At 39.6% G+C, this 19,602-nt stretch overlaps 1 protein-coding gene across 11 annotated transcripts in view; it reads left to right on the top strand.

Moving 5' to 3' along the window:
• Window positions 1-2,361: 2,361 nt before the first annotated feature.
• LOC121524964 (calcium/calmodulin-dependent protein kinase type II subunit beta) overlaps window positions 2,362-19,602 on the top strand; it is a 91,209-nt gene continuing 73,968 nt past the window's right edge. For all 11 annotated transcript variants that reach the window (XM_041810609.1, XM_041810607.1, XM_041810605.1 and 8 more), the window contains exons 1-3: window positions 2,362-2,481; window positions 14,509-14,603; window positions 19,481-19,540. In XM_041810609.1, the coding sequence (XP_041666543.1) occupies window positions 2,420-2,481; window positions 14,509-14,603; window positions 19,481-19,540 (217 nt within the window). In that variant the 5' untranslated portion in view covers window positions 2,362-2,419. The remainder of the gene's footprint in view (window positions 2,482-14,508; window positions 14,604-19,480; window positions 19,541-19,602) is intronic.

The raw sequence follows: 19,602 nt of genomic DNA, 5'->3' as shown, positions 1-19,602 counted from the left end.
ACAGTGCTCTTTGGTGCCCTCTAAGTGGACAAAATGTGACAAAAGGCACTCTAGGTTCCTTCTAAGTGGATGACAATTGCCAAAGTGCCCTCTACGGTGAGAAATTTTATTCAAAAGGGCCCTATAGGGCTGGGGTTCACAACCTTTTCAGCCCGCGACCCCCAAAAAAGGGGCCAGTGACCAGGGACCCCCACTGAACCTGAAGATGGTTAAACACAGCCGTGCACAACCAAGAACAGTCATGTACAGACAAGGCCGCCCATAAAGGGGGGAAAAATGGGAGAGCTTTCTGGGGCCCAGCCAAACTGGGGGTAAGCAAAATCATGGACCATTGTAAAGTTAAGCTGTGATATTTTATATTTAACCTGAATAATAACCACTCTTATCAAAGAAACACATTTTAATTCATTTGTGTAGTAAGCAGCCCTCTTAAAAACGATCCTGTTGTTAAAAACAGAATTAAAATATGTTTGAAATAGCTAAAATAGGTTAATAATGGCAAAAATGGTGGGAAAGGTGGTGAACTTAGATTTAAAAGTAGCAGAAATGGGTTAGAAACGCCAAATATTAGATAAAAGTGGCAAAAAAAAAAGACAAGACAGGCATATTAAGTGGTAAAAAGGATTCAAAAGTGGCTGAAATGGCATTAAAGTGGAAAAAATAGATGGAAATTTGGTAAAATGGGATGAAAATTGAATTAAACTGGCCATAAAGGGTTAGCTGAGGCAGAAAAGGTCATTAACTGGCAGAAAAGGCATATCAAATTGTAAAATGTGGCTTAAAAAGTGGTAAAAGGGGTTAACAGTGGCAATAATCTGCCAATACAGCCAACAATAGGCAGAGAGTTGCAAGATTTGGTTTAGAAGTGCAAAACCAGACAGAAAAAAAGTGGGGGAAAAGGTTTAAAATTGACAAAAAAATGGGGTTCAAGTTGCAAAAATGTGTTACAATTGGTAACATTAGTGGGAAAATGTGATGAAAACGGGTTTAAATTGGGCAAAATTGGTGTCAGTGAAAACAGTTTAATTCAAAAATGTTCTTGGTTTTCTTTAAGTCTGGAAACCCCCTCTCAGGGGTCCTGATACCAACGTTGAGAACAGTGATGTGCACAAACGTGCTAAAGTGCCCTCTTGGGAGCCAAAATGCACGTTGAAGTGCCCTCTTGGGAGGCAAAACATGATAAAGTGCCTTCTTGGGAACCAAAACACACATTAAAATCCCCTCTTGGAAGCCAAAATGTGTGCTAAAGTGCCCTCTTTGGAGTCAAAATTTGTTAAGTGCCTTCTTTGAAGCCAAATGCGTGTCAAGTGCCCTCCTGGTTGGCAAAACACACTAAACTGCCCCCTTGGCTGGTTAAAACATGATAAACTGCCCACTTGGGTGGCAAAAAAAGGTGTGTTTAAGTACCCTCCTCATTGGCTAAACACAGTAAACTCCAGAAGTCCATTTGGACCAAGAAACACTGTGAAACATTACTGTTGCAATGACTTTTATGTTGGGCCCTGTTTTGATCTATATTGAGCCAGAACTATATCTCACAGAACCAGTTTGGATTATCTGGTGCTAATATGGTGTTAAAATGCACTGGTCATTCTGGGGGGAAAACCCCCAGACCTCTAAGTCAACAGAATTTGGAAAGTTGTAAGCAGACAAACACTGGCGAGTTACCCTCTTCGGTGCCCTCTAAGTGGACAAAATGGGGCAGAGTTACCTACTCTCCTCGTACTTTTTCTCCTTGCCCCTCAAACATCCTGAGTCCACCTCTGGCTAAAATGTCCTTACAGAGCATAAACTCTGTATTGTCATCCTAGTTTGATCAATCCTTAAATGAAAACACATAGGGTGGGTAAATGGGGGCCTCTTGTCAAAGCTCGCCCCTGGGCCCCCTAAAAGCTCAATCTGGCCCTGCTGAAATAAACTTTAATGTTTATTGTTCACATTCAGAGGGAGCAGAAAGCCAAAAAACCTCCAAAGCAATCACTGAAGTGCACTGAGGAGTGATGCATTAAGTTTCTGAGCCACTCTTCAGAGTAAGTGCAGTAATTTCATTATCGGCTGCAGCCTTCTCCTGATTATATGATTTATAATAAAGTGCAATCAAACGCTGCGCCCTCCAATCAGCAAACTCCGGTTTTTCTTTCTTTCTCTCCTTTTTACCCACCGGGAGGGGGAACACGTCATGCGGTGAGCTCACTTACCATTTTGTGTGGTATTTAAAGAGTCCGTCCTCTCCGCTTGGCACACACCGTCTCCGTGCGTGCGTGTGCGTGCGTAACAGCCCTAGTTTGTGAGTGTGCGTAAAGTGTTGCTGCAGCTGAAACCGTCCGGAGGTCTGATAGAGGTGGGCGGAGACTGGAGCCGGAGAGGTCCTGCAGAGACGCGCCGAAGCACTCCAGCAGCCGTCCGAGGAGGAAACATCATGGCTACGACTACTTGTACGCGTTTTACAGATGAATACCAGCTGTACGAGGAGCTTGGCAAGTAAGCTGCCGCTACATTCCTTATCTCTGCTTCTTCTTTGACCCTGCACGGAGCATGAGGAGGGAGGGATGGAGCTCTGCACATCTGCGGTGATGGATGCAGCTCCTTCCCTTCAAAACAAAACGCACGCTGCCTCTGCTTCTAAAATTAGCTGCTCCAACATCTAAAAACGCTCTTTTCTCACTGCTTTTGCTCCTTTCTGTTCAGATCAGGCTTGTTTAGAACTAGGGAGCACGCTGAAGCTGCCACATTGGGCACGAGGATGGATTTGGGCTGGGCAATATATCGAGTTTTGAAGATAAGTCGATATGTTCTTAAATGAGATGCAGGAGGGAGAGAATATCGTTTGTATCGATCAGTTGATGTTGATTAAAAATAGATGCCAGGCCTAATCTCATTAGAGAGCTGGTGTACAGTAAGAAGCCCTAACAGTAATATACTCAGACCACAGATCGTCTATTTGAAGAGTTCAGGCTAAATGAGGGGTCATTTATAGATGTTTGGCTTGTAAATCATCAATAAAAATCTAATAATATTAATTACTAAATATACTGATAGCAAAAGCAGAGGTCAGAAATTCTCAAATTGAGGAAAAATTGCAGTCAAACTCCTCCATAGTGACATAATTGTGCAACTTAAACGCCTTCTCTCATAAGATTAAAATATGAGAGCAGATCTTTAATTTTCTGTGCGTTTTAACGTCATCAATCATTTTTAAACTCATGGTTTTTTAGGAATGTGCATTTAAAGAACAGTTTTTTTTCAAAAGTCATCATTATTTAAGGAAAACTTTGCGATTTTAAGAGATTAATCCGAATGTTGGCTTCATCAGACTGTGTTAGCTTGATGCTAGCACATAAAGGGAATTCCCATTAACAGGCTAGCAGATAGCATTGCTTAAAACTGGCCTGGTGAATCAGTTTTATCTGGTGGAAAATCCAGAATTTGAACTTTTCCATCTGTTGCCACTTGTGCAAGTAAGACATTGCTCGTCTACTTTTGGATGAAAATACGACTGAAGATCTTTAATTTCTTTACTTTTTGACACCTCTGATCAGCGATCAGTAGAATGATGTAGATTTGATCATTGTAAAACACATGGTGTTCAATAGAAATGTGCATTTTCAGAGCCTCTTACAATTATCTGAAGAAAACTGGCCAGGATGTTAGCTTCGTCAGAGTTTGTTAGCTTGACGCTAGCACATAAAGGAAATTTCCATTTGTAGGCTAGCAGATAGCTTCAATTAACAGTATTTTTGGAAAATCTACATTTTGAAAGGAGCTAGGTTTTCTCTCCATTTCTACCCACTATTTCAAATGTTGCCAACATTATTGCTCAGTTTAGACAATGCTGTCCCTCTTTTGATTGACAATATGATTCACGATCTTTATTTTTCTGTACTTTTTGAAACAATAGATCATTAGATTGATCATTTTAAAACAAATGCTGTTTAAAAGGTCCAACAACTTTCTGAACGTTGCCAATATTATTGTGCAATTTAGACATTGCTGTCACTCTTTTGGTTGAAAATATGACTGAACATCTTGAATTTCCTGTACTTCTTGACACCTCTGATCAGCGATCATTAAAATAACAGAGATTTGATCATTTGATCAGTATGTTAACTTAATCAGACTTTGTTAGCTTGATGCTTGCACATAAAGGAAACTCACATTAAAAGGCTTACAGATAGCATTGCTTAACATAGGCATGATGAATCAGTTTTATCGATTAATCGTATTAAATCCAGATTTGAAGTGAAATGAGGTTTTCTCTTGCTTCTCACCAGTGTCTAAGCAATTTAGACATTACTCTCCCTCATTTGGTTGACTGAAGAGCTTTAATTTTCTGTACTTAAATACCACCAATCGTCAAAATAATGGAGACTAGACAGGCGCTATAACCAGCTAAGCCATGGCTCAGTGGCTTTACCCCTGTTTTCTTTTTGCAGGCTCTTTTAATGTGTCCCAATTCTCCGCAGTTGTGACATTTGTCTTTGGCAGAACTGCAGTCTTTGGCCCCGTGATTTTGTCCACCGCATCTGTAGCAATTTCTAACACACAGCTGGGGCTGTGGTTATGTGTTGCCGCCCTTGTTCTCTGTCAATTTTAACCATTAATTTCTCTTGGCACTACCTCATCCCATCCGGTTGCCAGTAAAAATGAACATAATTTTGAATTTAGCTGCAAGAAAACTCTGATTTTTTACAAATTAATGACTGTTACGTATCCCCAGATCATTGCCCATCCCTGGTATTTATGAGGACTGAAGCTTAGTATCATTCCAGCCCGTCCCACCATGCAAGCCCAGATCAATATCCAGCTTGGATCAAATGAACTCATGCCCACTAAGTCTGCCTGAAACTTTGGTGTCATGATTGATGACCAGCTAACCTTTAGCGCCTGCTAAATGACTTCCTATTGCTCATAGTTAAAGTGTGATTTTCGGTCTGTGTTTCCCAGCCCTATGATGGATCTGCCTGAGCTCAGGAGCATTTCTGGGCAACCCCCACCCCACGTCTTTGCCCAAGGGCTAATTAGGGACAAACAGGCCCTAATATGAGGGAAAAGCTGATGTGTCGGCATTAAGCTCCCTCATCATCAGCTGGCTTTAATCACAGAGGCACGCAGCTTAGCAGAGAAGTCAGAGAAGAACGCCGCTGCCCTCCATCCGCCGCTAATCTAACGAGGTGTGTCATTTAGTGGAGAGAAAGAGCTGAGAAGATTTGGGATGTGTGGCCCCTCAGAAGAGGCAGACAAATCGAGACTGAAGAGCCCATGGGTGCCACAGTGGGTAGATGCAAAGTGGACTCCATGTCTCTGTCAGGTTGTGCGTGGGTAGAGAGGATCTCTCTCTCTCTCTCTCTGCCTCACAGGAACATTTATTCCACAGCACCAGAGGAGGAAAGATAGAAAGCAAGTTCAGCTCCAAGGATGGTTTTGGTTCCAGTGTTGGTATTTTGGTTTTACAGACGGATTCGAGCTGTTTTGTCCGTGCTGGGATCTCCGCTGTGTTTGTGTGTGGGATGTGATAAATTTAAGACAATAGAGAGGCAGCTGCCCTCGCTGATAACACGACCAGACTTATTGCTGTTTTGTCACTTTCTGATGTGTGCTGGGGTTATAAGGGTTTATTACTGGAAGAAGATTTGAGAGTGTTGTGTAAGTCAAGTTTTAAGGAGAGCATGTGGTCTTTAATGCTTCCTGTTTCTGACAAAGGCATGTCCGGACTTTTCAGTGGGGACACCCAACATACAGGACCTATGAAAAGTATTCACCCCCTTGGATGTTCTGTCCTTTAGTTGATTTTATAAATTAATCATGGTCTGGACACTGAAATTTTACTCCATTCTTCTTTGCTGAACTGCTCAGGCTCGGTCGGTTACACGGGGATCAGGTGTGAAGAGTCCATCCACAAATTCTCTACTGGGTTGAGGCCTGGATTTGACTCGGCCACTCCAGAACCTCCACCTTGTTGTCTTTAAACCATTTCTCTCTGCGTGCTTTGGCATTTCAAGCCTTCTAGGGCGGGCAGCTGAGAAGCATCCCCACAGCATGATGCTGCCACCACCATGCTCCACAGTGGGGATGGTGTGTTTGTGGTGATGTCAATGTTTAGCATCTTGTCTGATGGCCAAAAAAGCTCCATTTTGAGACTGAATAAGATTGTCCTCCAGGGTTTTCCTACATTCATTTTACCCTCTACCTTTACAAGCCTTCCAGGGCTGACTGTTGAGAAGCATCCCAAGAGCATGATGCTGCCACTACTGTGCTTCACAGTGGGGATGGTATGTTTACTGATGTGATGGCCAAAATGCTCCATTTTGGTCTCATCTTTCTCTTGACCATGGAGTCTCCCACATGCCTTTTGGTGAACTCTAGTCCAGATTGCATCTGATTTTTCTCCAACAGTGTCTTTCTCTTTGCCACTCCCCCATAAAGCCCTGACTGGTGAAGAACCCGGCCAACAGTTGTTGTCTGCAGAGTCTCTCCCATCTCAGCTGCTGAAGCTTGGAACTCCTTCAGAGTAGTCATAGGTGTCTTGGTGTCCTCACACTAGTCTCCTTCTTGCACGCTCACTCAGTTTGTGAGGACGGTCTGATCTAGGCAGATTTACACATGTGCCATATTCCTTCATTTCTTCATGATGGATTTAACTGAATTCTGGGGGATGTTCAGAGCCTTGGAAATGTTTTTGCATCCATCCTCTCACTTCTACTTTTCAATAAACTTTTCTCTGAGTTGCTTGGAGTGTTCCTTTGTCTTCATGGTGTAATGGTAGCCCTGAATACTGAGTAACCAGTGACTGGACCTTCCAGACACAGATGTTCTTATGCTACAAACACTGAGACACATTCACTGCACAACTGGCTGGACCTGTGTTGATTTTAGTTCATTCACTGTAGATGGGGTGATTATTAATGCACTTATTTACATTGCATACTTTTATTAAATTGACATTACTTTGTAGACATTTTTGCACTTTCTTTTTTAGTCAGAAAACATCCAAGGGAGTGAGTACTTCTTAGAGGTACTGTGCATGTTGTCATGTCGACCACGGTTACCTCTCTACCCTGAGTAGAGTGAAAACCTCTGTGTTCAAGCCTGACTTTTACCCAGACTACATCACAGAGTCACCCTTTCTCATGTATTGCAATATTTATCTTAGCATCCAGAAACCTAGTCTTTTTAAAAATGTACATCTGTGATGTTGGGAACAGCTGTAGACCCATTTAAGTTGAACTTCTTATCCGTGTTTATGTTTTTCTTTTCTACCAGCTGATTAATAAAAACGGTTATTCTGTGTGACAGATGCCACATAAAACATCACACAAGAGGAAAAAAGAGAACACCAAAAACAGACTAAAATATGAAAACATGCTCAGGGCTTCACCAAACAGAGCATACAGTCCCTTTTTAAACTCTGAATAAATCTTTAATAGCAGCACAAATCAGCGACGACCTCATGAATCATTGAAGATGAATGCTGAACTCATCCACACATTTGTTCTGTAATGTTTGATCAATAATCTTTAGGAACGGTCTTCTAGTAAATTTGTCATCCTTTTGGATGGTGTCTTAAATCCAGCTAGGTTTGTTTCTAAACACTTGAAGCAACAAAAGCACAAGCAGCATGAAATATTAAAGTAATGCTGCAAATTTAATACTCAAAGTCTGATGGTTAAAAGATTTAAAGCATGCTTAAATTTAGGTTTGACTTCATCCTGAACTAGGAGACCTTTATAAGCTCTTCATGAGTGTCTGACTTCAGGGCCGTTCTCATGGTTACATACAAGATCATGTTAAATTATGTGCACTTTAAGTCAAGATTATCATGATAATTCAGCTAAATGCCAAAGGATGATTGTAGCAGCTGATTTAAAACTGGGCGATATGGACTAGAAATCATATATTATTATTTTAACTGACTGGCAAACACAAAATATGTATCTTGTTTTGTTCTGTAAAGACATTATGAAAGGTTGCCAAAGTAAGTGTTTCAAGTTTTACCAAAGCATTGGCAACGTTTGCATACAAAACCCAAATTCCAAAAAAGTTGGGACAGTATGTAGAATGTAAAAAAATAGAAGACAATGATTGTCAAATCTCATAAACCCATACTTTATTCCCAATAGAACATAAACAACATATCAGATGTTAAAACTGACATTTTTACCATTCGTTAAAAATATTGGCTCATTTTGACTTTGATGGCAGTTTTTGGAGAGGAATGTTGTCCCATTCTTGTCCGATGAAAGTCTTATGTTGCTGGATTTTTCCTTTCCTGATGCTCCAAATGTTTTCTAGTGGTGAAGGTCTAGATTGCAGGCAGGCCACTTTAGCACATGGAATCTTTGCCTGTGAAGCCATGCTGTTGTGATGGATGTGGTATGTGGTTTAGTATTGTCTTGCTCGATTGGCCAAGGCCTTCCCTGAAAGAGATGTTGACTGGATGGGAGCATATGTTGCTCTGAAACCGCTCTCTGCTTTCCAGATGTGTAAGCTGTTCACACCATAGGCACTAATGCAACCCCATACCATCAGAGATGCACGCTTTAGAACTGAGCCAGGAGAACAAGCTGGGTGCTCCCTCTTGTGGTGTCCAATGTGAAATTCCGGTTTTGATTCCTCTGACCACAGAACAGTTTTCCATGTTTCCTCAGTCCATGTTAAATGAGCTCTGGCCCAGAGAAGACGGCGGTGTTTCTGGATCCTGTTCACATATGGCTTCTTCTCTCCATGATCCAGCTTTAACTGTCATCTGTGGATGGCACAGCCAACTGTGTTGACAGACAATGATTTCTGGAAGTGTTCCTGAGCTCATGCAGTGATTTCAAGTACAGAATCATGCCTGTTTTTAATGCAGAGGCCTCTGAGGGTCCAAAGATCGCCAGCGTCCAATACTTACCTTCAGCCTTATCCCTTGAGCACAGAGATTTCTCCAGATTCTCTGAATATTTTAGGGATATTATGGACCCTAGTAGGGCTGAACAATTTGAGAAAATAATCTAATTGGGTTTTTTTTTTTTTACCTAATATTGTGATTTAATTTGCAATTATTTCTTAATTTCCTCATTTCATGTATTTTCTAGCAAAACCAAGCAATAATTCATTCTAAACTATAAACAACATAATATTAGATTAAACTAGGGCTGAACAATTTTGAAAAAAAAAAAAAATCTAATTGTGATGATTTTGACTCATTTTACAAATTGGATATAAACTGTTGTATTAAAGAAAATGATATATTTTTTAAATATATTTCCCATATTTAACTAGAAAAACATTAAAAAGGAAAAAAAAAGTATTTTTTGGTACACTTTTCTAAAAATTTGTCACTGGAGTGATTGCATGATATGTAATGCATAGCATCTCTGCTGCAAAAAAGTTTTAAACTGGTATTTTGACACAAATTTCAGGTTAAAGAAATATTGCACCTTCTGCGATTTGAAAATTGCAGCAGGCCATATTGCGATTTAATCTAATTTGCGACTAATTGCCCAGCCCTAGACTGTAGATGGTGGGATATTACACGATTTTACGTAGAGGAACTTTTTTCAGAACTTGAATTTTGGATGCAGTTCTCCCCTTCTTTATTTCTGAGACTCTTCCTCTCTAAAATGCTCCTTTTATACCCAGTAATGTTACTGACCTGCTGCCAATTAACCTAATTAGTTTAAAAATGCTCCTTTAGCTGTTTTTAATTACTTCCACTTAGTATTCAAGCCTTTTGTTGTCCTGCCCCAACTTTTTTGAGATCTGTTGCTCCCATCAAACTCAAAGTGAGCTTATATTTTTCATGAAATGGTAAAATGTCTCAATTTCAACACCTGATTTGTTGTTTATGTTCTCATGTGAATAAAATATGGGTTTAAAAGATCTGTCGAACAAATTGTTTTTATTTACATTCAACTTAACTGGCATCCCAACTTTTTTGGAACAGGGGTTTTCATAAGAATGTCAAATTTAAATTGATAAAATCTCTTTTATTGTAATGATTGACTGTTTGAAAAGTACAGAAACATATTATTTTTAGTAATATTTTTAACCAAAAGAGAGAGAGCTCTGTCAAAATTGCACCAATATGTTGGCAACTTTTTGAAAAGTGGGTAGGACTGGGAAGAAGCAGGTAAACCTTCACTCATCACCAGTTCAAACCTACTTCTCCAATTGTTTTCAGTGTATTAGTGCAATTTAGATGGTGTGCAGGAGTTTTTTCTGCAATTGTTGTCAACTTAAAACGGCATATTGCCAAATACTGTGTCCAAGAGTTTTGTTGCTTTAGAATCAAACGGGTTAAATTGTTCAGTCGTTTACTGAGCATTAAGCCTGGATCGTCATCAATAAAATGCTTTTGTGTTGCCCTAGATCTCATTTTATAATGAACTGATAAGTCTTAAAACTAGGTATGTTTTCCAGCCCTAGATAGAGGTTAGTTGCCCTCCGTGTTTAACAAGCACAGGTTTCGACACTCCTGACACCCACCTGCCCTGCAGATAACCTGCCATGTCGAGGCTCTGCCGCTTTCCCACCACGCAGCAGGAGTGTCAGCGAGTGTCATGCTTACTCACCACGTCTCCTCATAATGTATGCATGTTGGAGAGCTCATGAGAGAGGCCGGGGCTCAGAGGGGACTGTGAGTGTTTCATTGCGTAACAATGCTGAGGTGAGATAAAATTAGCTCCTAGAAATGACAGAGGTGGTTATTTCTGTTTGTCTCTGTTGGGTATGATGAGAAAATGTGGCCCTAAAAACTCCACCGCACACACTTATAAGAGCACTTATCCTTCAAACGCTGCTTTTCTCCTCCTCTAATTGATGTGTTGCATTGTTTGAATAATTCAACTCATGGAGAAGGAAAGGATATAAAATAAGACATATAAACATGCTGATGTTACTTTGAGAGGTTTTAACATAACTTTTATCTGATTCGAGGCTGTGTTATTATTACCTTTATCAGAAATGGTTAGCTTCATTCTATATTTCTGTGTTCTTCACTCTTTACAGAAGGTCAGAGAAATGCCAAGTACCCAATCATTACAGGATGCAGCAATTTTCTCTCTAATTTTCAAGTTCAGGTCAAGAGAAACATTCACATTTGAATGAAAGTAGCAATTTATGACACAAATGGTGACCCAAGTGGGCTTTGTAATTGTAGAAAAAGCTCAAATTAGCGTAGACGCAATTGGCCTTAATTATAGACTAAAAAGATGATTGCAGCAACCACTCTTGAAAATGCTAGTGCCTTTTGGAGAAACTTGTTTTTTAGTTTTAAAATATTAGCTAAGTGACAAGCTAACTTGCTTCTTGATACTGAATTCCCAGACCACTTTCCTTAGCTTCAAACCTATGTATTTAGTGGCTGTGTTCATCAATTTGGTTCCAATTTAAAGAACTAGGCATTAAAGAAATGTACTTAGTATCTCAAGCACTTGTCGGTGAAGCTCTTTGTTAGCCTGTGTTGGTCACGTTTTCTTTTGCCATTGGCCTTTGTTTGGCTTATACATTTGTAGCTTAAAATGCTAATTTTAGCTAAAAGAATCAACTTTAGCTAACAACAGCTGCTTTAAAATGACAAAGCAGCTAACTAGTACTTACTGTTTGTAGTCGAGCATCCTTGTGTCAGCACATGACGCTGAGGTTGCATATGTGACAGATGCATACATCACACTTCAAACTCTCCTCTACAAGGAACAATGGTCTATTAACTCTATCTAGGGCATTTGTTTTCACTTGCTTGGTTTGTTGGTAACACACTTATAGTGGTAGAAACAATAATTTAAGCTAGCAACAGTTACTTTAGCTAACAGTAACTCTAGCTAAGCATGACTTCAGCTCAAAACTGTAACTGTAGCTTGCAAGAGTTACTTAAGCTAATGAAAATGAGTTAGCTTAAGTAACAGTAATTTTAGCTGACATCGATTACTTTAGCTAACATCAAAATACTTTAGAAGCTAGCAATATACAGGTGGAACTTAGCTAACAGTAGCTTAAATATAGTTAAAAATAACTTCAGCTGATTATTTTAACATTAGGTTAAGGGGCTGACAACAATAACTTTCACAAGTTAACTTCAGCTAAAAAAACAGTTAAATTTCACCTACAATAGGGATATAAGAGTCCTTATGCTATCTAAATGAATCTGTCAGTTGTCGTCTTAGCCAACAACAGCAGCCTATGCTCTGACAACAAAAATGTAATGATAGCTGATTATGATAGCTAAAGTAACTGTAAACAACAGTTACTTTAGCTAACAACAGTAGTTTAAGCTAACTGTAGCCTAACGTAAGATAACATCAATTGAACAGTAACTGTTGTTAGTTGTAACTAACAGTTACTTGAGCTAACAACTATTACTTTAAATAATAGTAACTAATAGTAAAAATCAACTTTAAATTTAGCTAGCAACAGGAAAATTAGCTTAACATAATTTCACTTGAAATGGTTTTAAGTGAAATTTACTTGAGCTCACAACTATAATTTTAGTAATCAATAGTAACTTTAGCCAATAACTGATTTAATTCAACTAACAATAGTGACTTTAGCTAACATCTGTATGCTTAAAGTGTAACTTAGCTAACAAGTAGTACAGAACAGTAGTGTAACCTTTGATAGAATGGTTAACAAGAGTTTCTTTAGCTAACAATCGTAACTTTAGCGAAACAATTTGTAAGCATAGTTCTGCCTTATAAGAGTTAACAATAGGAACATTGGCTAACAGTAGCCTAACTACAGCTAAACATAACCTCAGTTGATAACTGTAACTTTGGGTAAAAGCTACTTACACTAACAACTTTAGCAAACAACACTAACTTTAGCTATAAACATTTACAAAAGTGATTTTAGCTAGTCTTTCCTTTAGCTAACAGTGTTGTTTTAGCTAACATTAGTATTCTTAGCTGACAACAGTAGCCTTTAGCTAACATCTATTAACAGCAGCTAACAGTAATAGTTGAAGATTTTAACAGTTACTCAAGCTGACAATAGCAACTTAAGCTAGTAACTTAACCTCTTAACAGTTACTAGTTAACAACATTTTTTTTTTTTTGGCTAAAAGTAGCCTAACTTTAGATAACATCATTTACACAGTTACTTATAATAATAGGTAAAAACAGTTACTTCAGCTAGCAAGAGTAACTTTTGCAAACAACTTTTATTTTAGCTAACCAAAGGAATATTAGCTAACACAGCTACTTTGGCTGATAACTTTAGATGCAGTTTACTTTAGCTAAAGAAAAACTACAAATTATACTAACTTTAGCTGACTACTGTTAAATTTCTTTAACCACAGTGACCTCAGCTGTGATGTTCTTATGCTTACAATTAAACTTTAGCTAACAATAGTATTCTTAGCTAACAACCTTAGGTAAAAACAACATCAAATGAAAAGAAGCTCATATAATAAGCAAGCAAAAGACTAGTTTTCAACAGCTCCTTTAGCAAACAGTAGCCAAACAATAGGTGGTATTTCTGCCGTGAAACTGTTAGTTTAGCTAACAGTTACATAAGATTACGACAGAAACATTTGCTAACAACTTTTATTTTAGCTAACAAAAGGAATGTTAGCTAACCCAGCTACTTTGGCTGATAACATAGATGCTTTACTTTAGCTAAAGAAAAACTACAAATTATACAAACTTTAGCTGACTACTGTTACATTTTTTTAACTATAGTGACTTTAGCTAAGATGTCACTATGCTTACAATTAAACTTTAGCTAACAATAGTATTCTTAGACAACAACCTTAGGTAAAAAAAAACATCAAATGAAAAGTAGCTCTTATTATAAGCAAACAAGAGACTCTATCTTACAACAGCTCCTTTAGCAAACAATAGCCTAAGAATAGGTGGTATCGCTGCCTGACAGTTACATAAGATTACAACAGAAATGTTTGCTTGCAACTCTGATATGGCAAAAAGGAATGAAATACACATAAAGCAACAACCTTTCTGCCATTTTTGCATATTTTTTAAATCATAAATCATTTAGTTGTGACTTTGAATGTAGAAATAATGTGAAGGGTAATTGTTGTCTTGGTTTACTATTCGAACTGATAATCTTGTCTTTATTGATATTACCACTTTCAGAGACTGGCTCCAAATCATCAAAACTGCCAAACTCCAGCAGACAAGCAAGGTTTAAAAGTGGTCTTAAAAATCACCCATCGCATTGACTTTATATACTTTTTCCATATTATATGGTTAAAATGAAGCTTGCTTCTTGTATACAACCTCTTTTTTGTGTTTAAACATGTTCTCTACCATCTGCTGCACAGATGTCTTGGCAGAGTTGCCTCAGAATCCACATCCTTTAATTCATCATGGTGTAAAATGTTGTGTAAGGTGTTATTGCAGCTCACTTTCTCATCCTTACACTCACGGTTCATCAGGCATTCAGATCAGGTTGGTTTGAAAGCAGAGAGGAGTCCAGGAAAACTGAGGTCGCTGCGATGCCCCTTTGATGCTGACGAAGCTTAAATAGCAGCTGACCCGTCTCCTCCTCCTGTCTCCTTTCTTTGTTTCCCAGGGGGGCCTTTTCAGTGGTGCGCCGCTGTGTCAAACTCTGCACAGGCCAAGAGTACGCCGCCAAAATCATCAACACCAAAAAGCTCTCTGCCAGAGGTGAGAAACAAGTGACACAAAGACACAGAGTATAACATGACTGTAAGTGTTCTCAGCGCCTCGTAAGAATACGAAGCAACAGAGGAATCATGGGGGATTTCATCATTATGTGCATGTGTGCATGTCCCAGATCTAAGAGCTCACATTAGCATATTTTAGCGGGTGTTTGATTCCAGCATGTGAAGCCTTCACGTCTGTTCCTGCGAGAGAGGCAGATGATGGTTACAGTCGAATCCACAGCTTCAAAAAGGATGACAAAAATCTACATTTTCCCTGAATAAATTGTTACAAGAGGGACATTTTCAAACTGAGAGAAAAAAACGTGAATTCATGCTCACAGTCTACCTATTTAAAGTGCTTTTTAAAGCATTACAAACATTATGGGCCTATTTTAACTATTCATAGCGCGCAGTCTTAAGTGCATGGTGCAAAGAAAGTCAGGGTGTGTCCATCCCCTATTCCCGATCGATTTTCAAGTGTAAGGCTTTAAGTACAACTATTGAGTCTTGATTATTCTGGGTGTGTGGTGAGTGTAGTATGGAAATAAACAATCACAGTACTATCTTTCATCCCCTTCAAAAGACAGCTGCACCTGCAGACATGATTGTGCATTTTAATTTCGTCAGCTGCACCCTTTAAAAAGCAGGATAATGCTGCACCACTGAATTTAAGCTATGCTTTTGATAGTTAATGGTGCATTTGTTTCTCCTGCTTTCATGTGACACCAGCACGCTTGACAGCACACTTAGTTTGTGGACCAGCCCTCAGGGGCTCAGTGATAGGTGAAAGTGCCTTTGCAGCAGCAATGGTTGGTGCTTTTGGCTTTGAACCAGTAGGTTTTTTAGGCCTGCTTTAATGCATGACACCACAAATGAGCCAGCTGATTTGTAGGTCAGTACACCTATCTGAACTTGCCAGCGCAGGTGCTTTTTACTTAGAATGACTTGAAAATGACAAACACAACGATTAGAAAATAGCAGGTTTTTGTTGCAACAATTTTTTTACTCCCCCAAGATGGAAACCTTGCAAAGCTGATGGACTGTCTAGATTCCATGTCTGTCATTGGGTGGTTCCATCTTGCAAAGCTTCAAGCTGATATGCTTCCGGTCAGAGAATGTTTGGACCAATCAGTGCCATTGAAAGTGAAAGAGGCGCTAGCTAAAGCTGTGGTTTAGCTCAGTGGTTCTCAACCTTTTCAGCCTGTGACCTCCAAAATAAAGGTGCCAGAGACCGGGGACCCCCACTGTACCTGAAGGTGGGTGAACACAGCCAGAGGGAAAGACAGCGAGTTGTAGCGAGAATACTCACAATGCTGGGAGGAATAGAGGAATATTCACCCTCTGCCATGACTTTAGGGTCCGGTGAGACCGTGGGTGAGACTGTCAGTGCATCTGTTGGCACCGGCAGGCAATGCTTCCGCCATGACAGTCCAACGGTAGTGAAGCCAATGCTGTGCCTCACCATGTTTCCACCCCACTGGGGAGGGAGTAATCGGCGAATTCCAGGGTGTGGAGGCACATGGGCACAGATCCAGGAATTTTTTAAAGGATTCTTCACTATTGGGAGATAGGGCTAATAGAGGAGGTCTGCACTCTCCAAGTGCTTTTCTAGTTAAGAAATGTGATCCAGTTCCAACTTAACTGCTGCTTTCCTACAGCTACATCCAAGCTAATAGCTAACACAGAAGCAGCCGATACACCAGCAAACCCCATGATCACATACTCATGCCGAAGCAGGTTGGCAGCAAAGTGAAAACATCTTTCCCATCGTGAAAAGGTTTTAGTGTTGTTTGTATTCTGTATTTCATGCAGAAACCTGGAACAGCTCTGGTAAAAGTGATGCTATACTAGAGCACAGTAGGCAGTCTTTGCAAACTGCTTCAATTACAACTAAACTCAGCCAATTGCTACCACCTCTTTTTTCCCAAATGGCGCTGATTGGTCCAAACACTGCTCGGTTCGGCACAAATGTTTCAAGGCAAATCCATCAGTCCAAGTGACTTCTGGTATTAGAAGAAAAGATACAGTGGCGCTCATCCAACTTCCAGTATGAAGTTGAGGTCCTCGGCTGCATCCAGGTACTCACTGATGACAGAGATGGAGTCTGGTGAACTTTACTTTTACTATTACTTTTTTCAGTTTTGTTGTTTAAATACATAAAAGAGGCAAAATGGATCCAAAGCAAGAGCTGTCCAGGAGGTAAAGGACCAGCCCTTTTTACTGAGCTGAAACAAAAAACCTGGATCTCAAAGAAAGCAGTGACTCCAATCACTTCAAGCAAGGCTTGATGCTCATAAATAAAGCCACACTTTTTGTTTACTAGCTGGATACAACAGATCACATCAGTCAATTTGGTGGCCTTTAATGCATTCCAATGCATGTTTAGTGTACACAATCAATCCAGTCTACATGAGGGCATCCTGACCTCTGTATACAGGCTGAGCTACTGAATATCAAACCGTTTTTAGTACCTATAGAGGTGTGTTTGGTGTTTACACCAGGAAATAAGGCTTGCCACATGGTATCTGACTGCCCTAATCATATATAAACACTTGTTAATGCATTTTATAGTTTTTTCCTTTAAATAGAACCAACATACTTCACTGTCAAACCCATTTTTGTCGGTTGTTGCTTTAGTTGTTTAGCTATGCACACAGCTAATAGTACACCTCCTTCTAAGACCAGCTCACATATGGGAGCACTGGTTGGTACACGTGGATCTCTACCAGTAAAATTCTGCACCATCGACTCTCAGATAATGTTTGCTGGTTAATGTGGTGATCATTTATTCTGCCTCAAGCAGCAATACGGCGTCAATATGCCTGACAATACCCTTTATTTAGGATGAACTCACAGACTCCTCTGTTAACAGATGTGAAAACGACAGCTGCACCAATCAGTAACCAGCAATGACACTCACAATTCGCTGTGTGTCGCTCTGCCGAGGATGTAAGGCCTGGTCCTTTTCATCTGTCATGTTAGATACCGCCCTGTTTTTCTCCTGTTTAATAATAGTCATCAAAAGATGCAAAAAAAGCCTCAGAAATGATCTAAAAATAGCATCACTGGTGTAATCACAGAACAGAGAATGAGATCATGTGAAGGACTGTGCTAGCATCACTCTCACACCATCTTTACTAACAAGTCTGTCTCTTACGTTCAGGTCTCTGCATCTCCTTCTGTCACGTCAGACGGCCATCTTTGTTTTGACATGATTGACACTGATGGTGTCTGACCTCAGGGACAGTGCTAAGTGTAGCTCTGACAGATAAAACCAGAAGAAGAGCGACACATGGATCAAATTCATGACATCAGTCTTTGTCTTCTTCCCCTCCTTTCCTAACTTCCTCTTCCTGTCTCCTCTCCTTTCTCATTTCCTCTCCTGGTCTTGTGTTACCTTCTCTTAAATCCTTTTCTTCTGTTACCTTACTTTCTTTCCCTGTCATCTTTCCTCATGTCTTTATACTTCTACAGCTTAGTTCTTATTCCTCTTACCACTCCACCCTGGATCCATTCATTTGTGGTTCATCCTTTCCTTTCTCCTACTTTAGTTTTGTTTATTTTCATTTCCTTTAATTTCTTTGTTTTGGACCCCTTTTGTTTCCCCACTTTGACTTCCTTTCTTTTCTTTAAGTATCATTTTCCCTTTCCTGTATCATCCTTTCCTTAGGTCTTTGTTTCGATAATATATCTATCTAGTCTAGTATGCCAGTCCTTTGGCTTCCTTTTATTTGGTTTGGTTTCCTTTCCTTTTGGCTCCTTTTCTTTAGTCTTGCCTTCTTTCCTTTGGTTTCCTTTGCTTTCCTTTTCTTTGGTCTTGCTTCCTTTCCTTCTGTTTCCTCTCCTTGGGTTTCCTTTACTTTCCTTTTTCTTCCCTTTCCTTTCCTCTCCTTTCGTTTCCTTTCCTTTTCTTTGGTCTTGTTTCCTTTTATTTCCTTTCCTTTCCTCTCTTTTGGTTTCCTTTTCTTTGGTCGTGTTTCTTTTTATTTCCTTGGTTTGTTTTGGTTTCCATTTCTTTCTTTTTATTTCATTTCCTTTCCTCTCCTTTGGTTTCCTTTTTTTGGTCTTGTTTCCTTTCCTTTGGTTTCCTTTATTTTAGGGTCCCTCTCCTTTGCTGTGGTTTCCTTTCCTTTCCTTTCCTCTCCTTTGGTTTCCTTTTTTTGGTCTTATTTCCTTTCCTTTGGTTTCCTTTGTTCTGGGGTCCCTTTCCTTTGCTATTGTTTCCTTTCCTTTCAATTTCTTTTCCTCTTTGGTCTGTTGTCTTTTCCTTGGTTTCCTGTCCTTTGGTTTCTTTCCTTCCCTTTCCTTTCACTATAATTTGATTTATTTGCCTTTTCTCTCTTGCTTTCTCCCTCATTGACTGCCTTTTGTGTCCTCTTCTCTCCATGTGTTTTCACTTCTTGTGGTGTTTACTGTTCAGTATCCTCTCTTTGTCTCCTTTCTACTCACTTCTTTGTGTTTCTGCTTCTCTCCTCTTTCATTCTCCCTCTGTTGTTTCCTCACTCTCCTCTGTCCTTCCTTTCCTCCTCTCCTCCTCCTCTTCCCTGCTATCCCTCCTCTTCCTCTCCTCTTCCTCCTCTCCTCTGCTGGATGTGGATCGAGGGGTTAAATGGGCATCTGGGACAAATGTTTCCCTCAGGCTCTTTTCACAGATGTGTGGGTGGTGAAGTCGAGTTTGTGTGTCTCTGGACTCCTTGGCAATCACCTTGAAAACATCCACCACTTTCAAACTTTGTTAAATAAAAAACACTGCTAATTTAAGGTTATTGACACACTAAAAACTGTATTATTTTCTAATTTCCATCTGTTTACAGTGTTTTTCTTTGATGGGAGTAATGCTTGGATTTGTTGTTAAGCTTCGGTGTGATTGTGTTTCAGATCATCAGAAACTGGAGAGAGAAGCCAGGATCTGCAGACTGCTCAAACATCCAAACATCGGTGAGACTCTAAACTTTTTAAGTGTTTTATTTAAACTTTTTTTTTCACTCATTTAACAAACA

The sequence above is a fragment of the Cheilinus undulatus genome, linkage group 17 (assembly GCF_018320785.1).
Source record: "Cheilinus undulatus linkage group 17, ASM1832078v1, whole genome shotgun sequence".
NCBI classification, from domain to species: Eukaryota; Metazoa; Chordata; class Actinopteri; order Labriformes; family Labridae; genus Cheilinus; species Cheilinus undulatus.
Note: the sequence above shows the minus strand (reverse complement) of the source record. Positions and strands in the feature narration are given on the sequence as shown.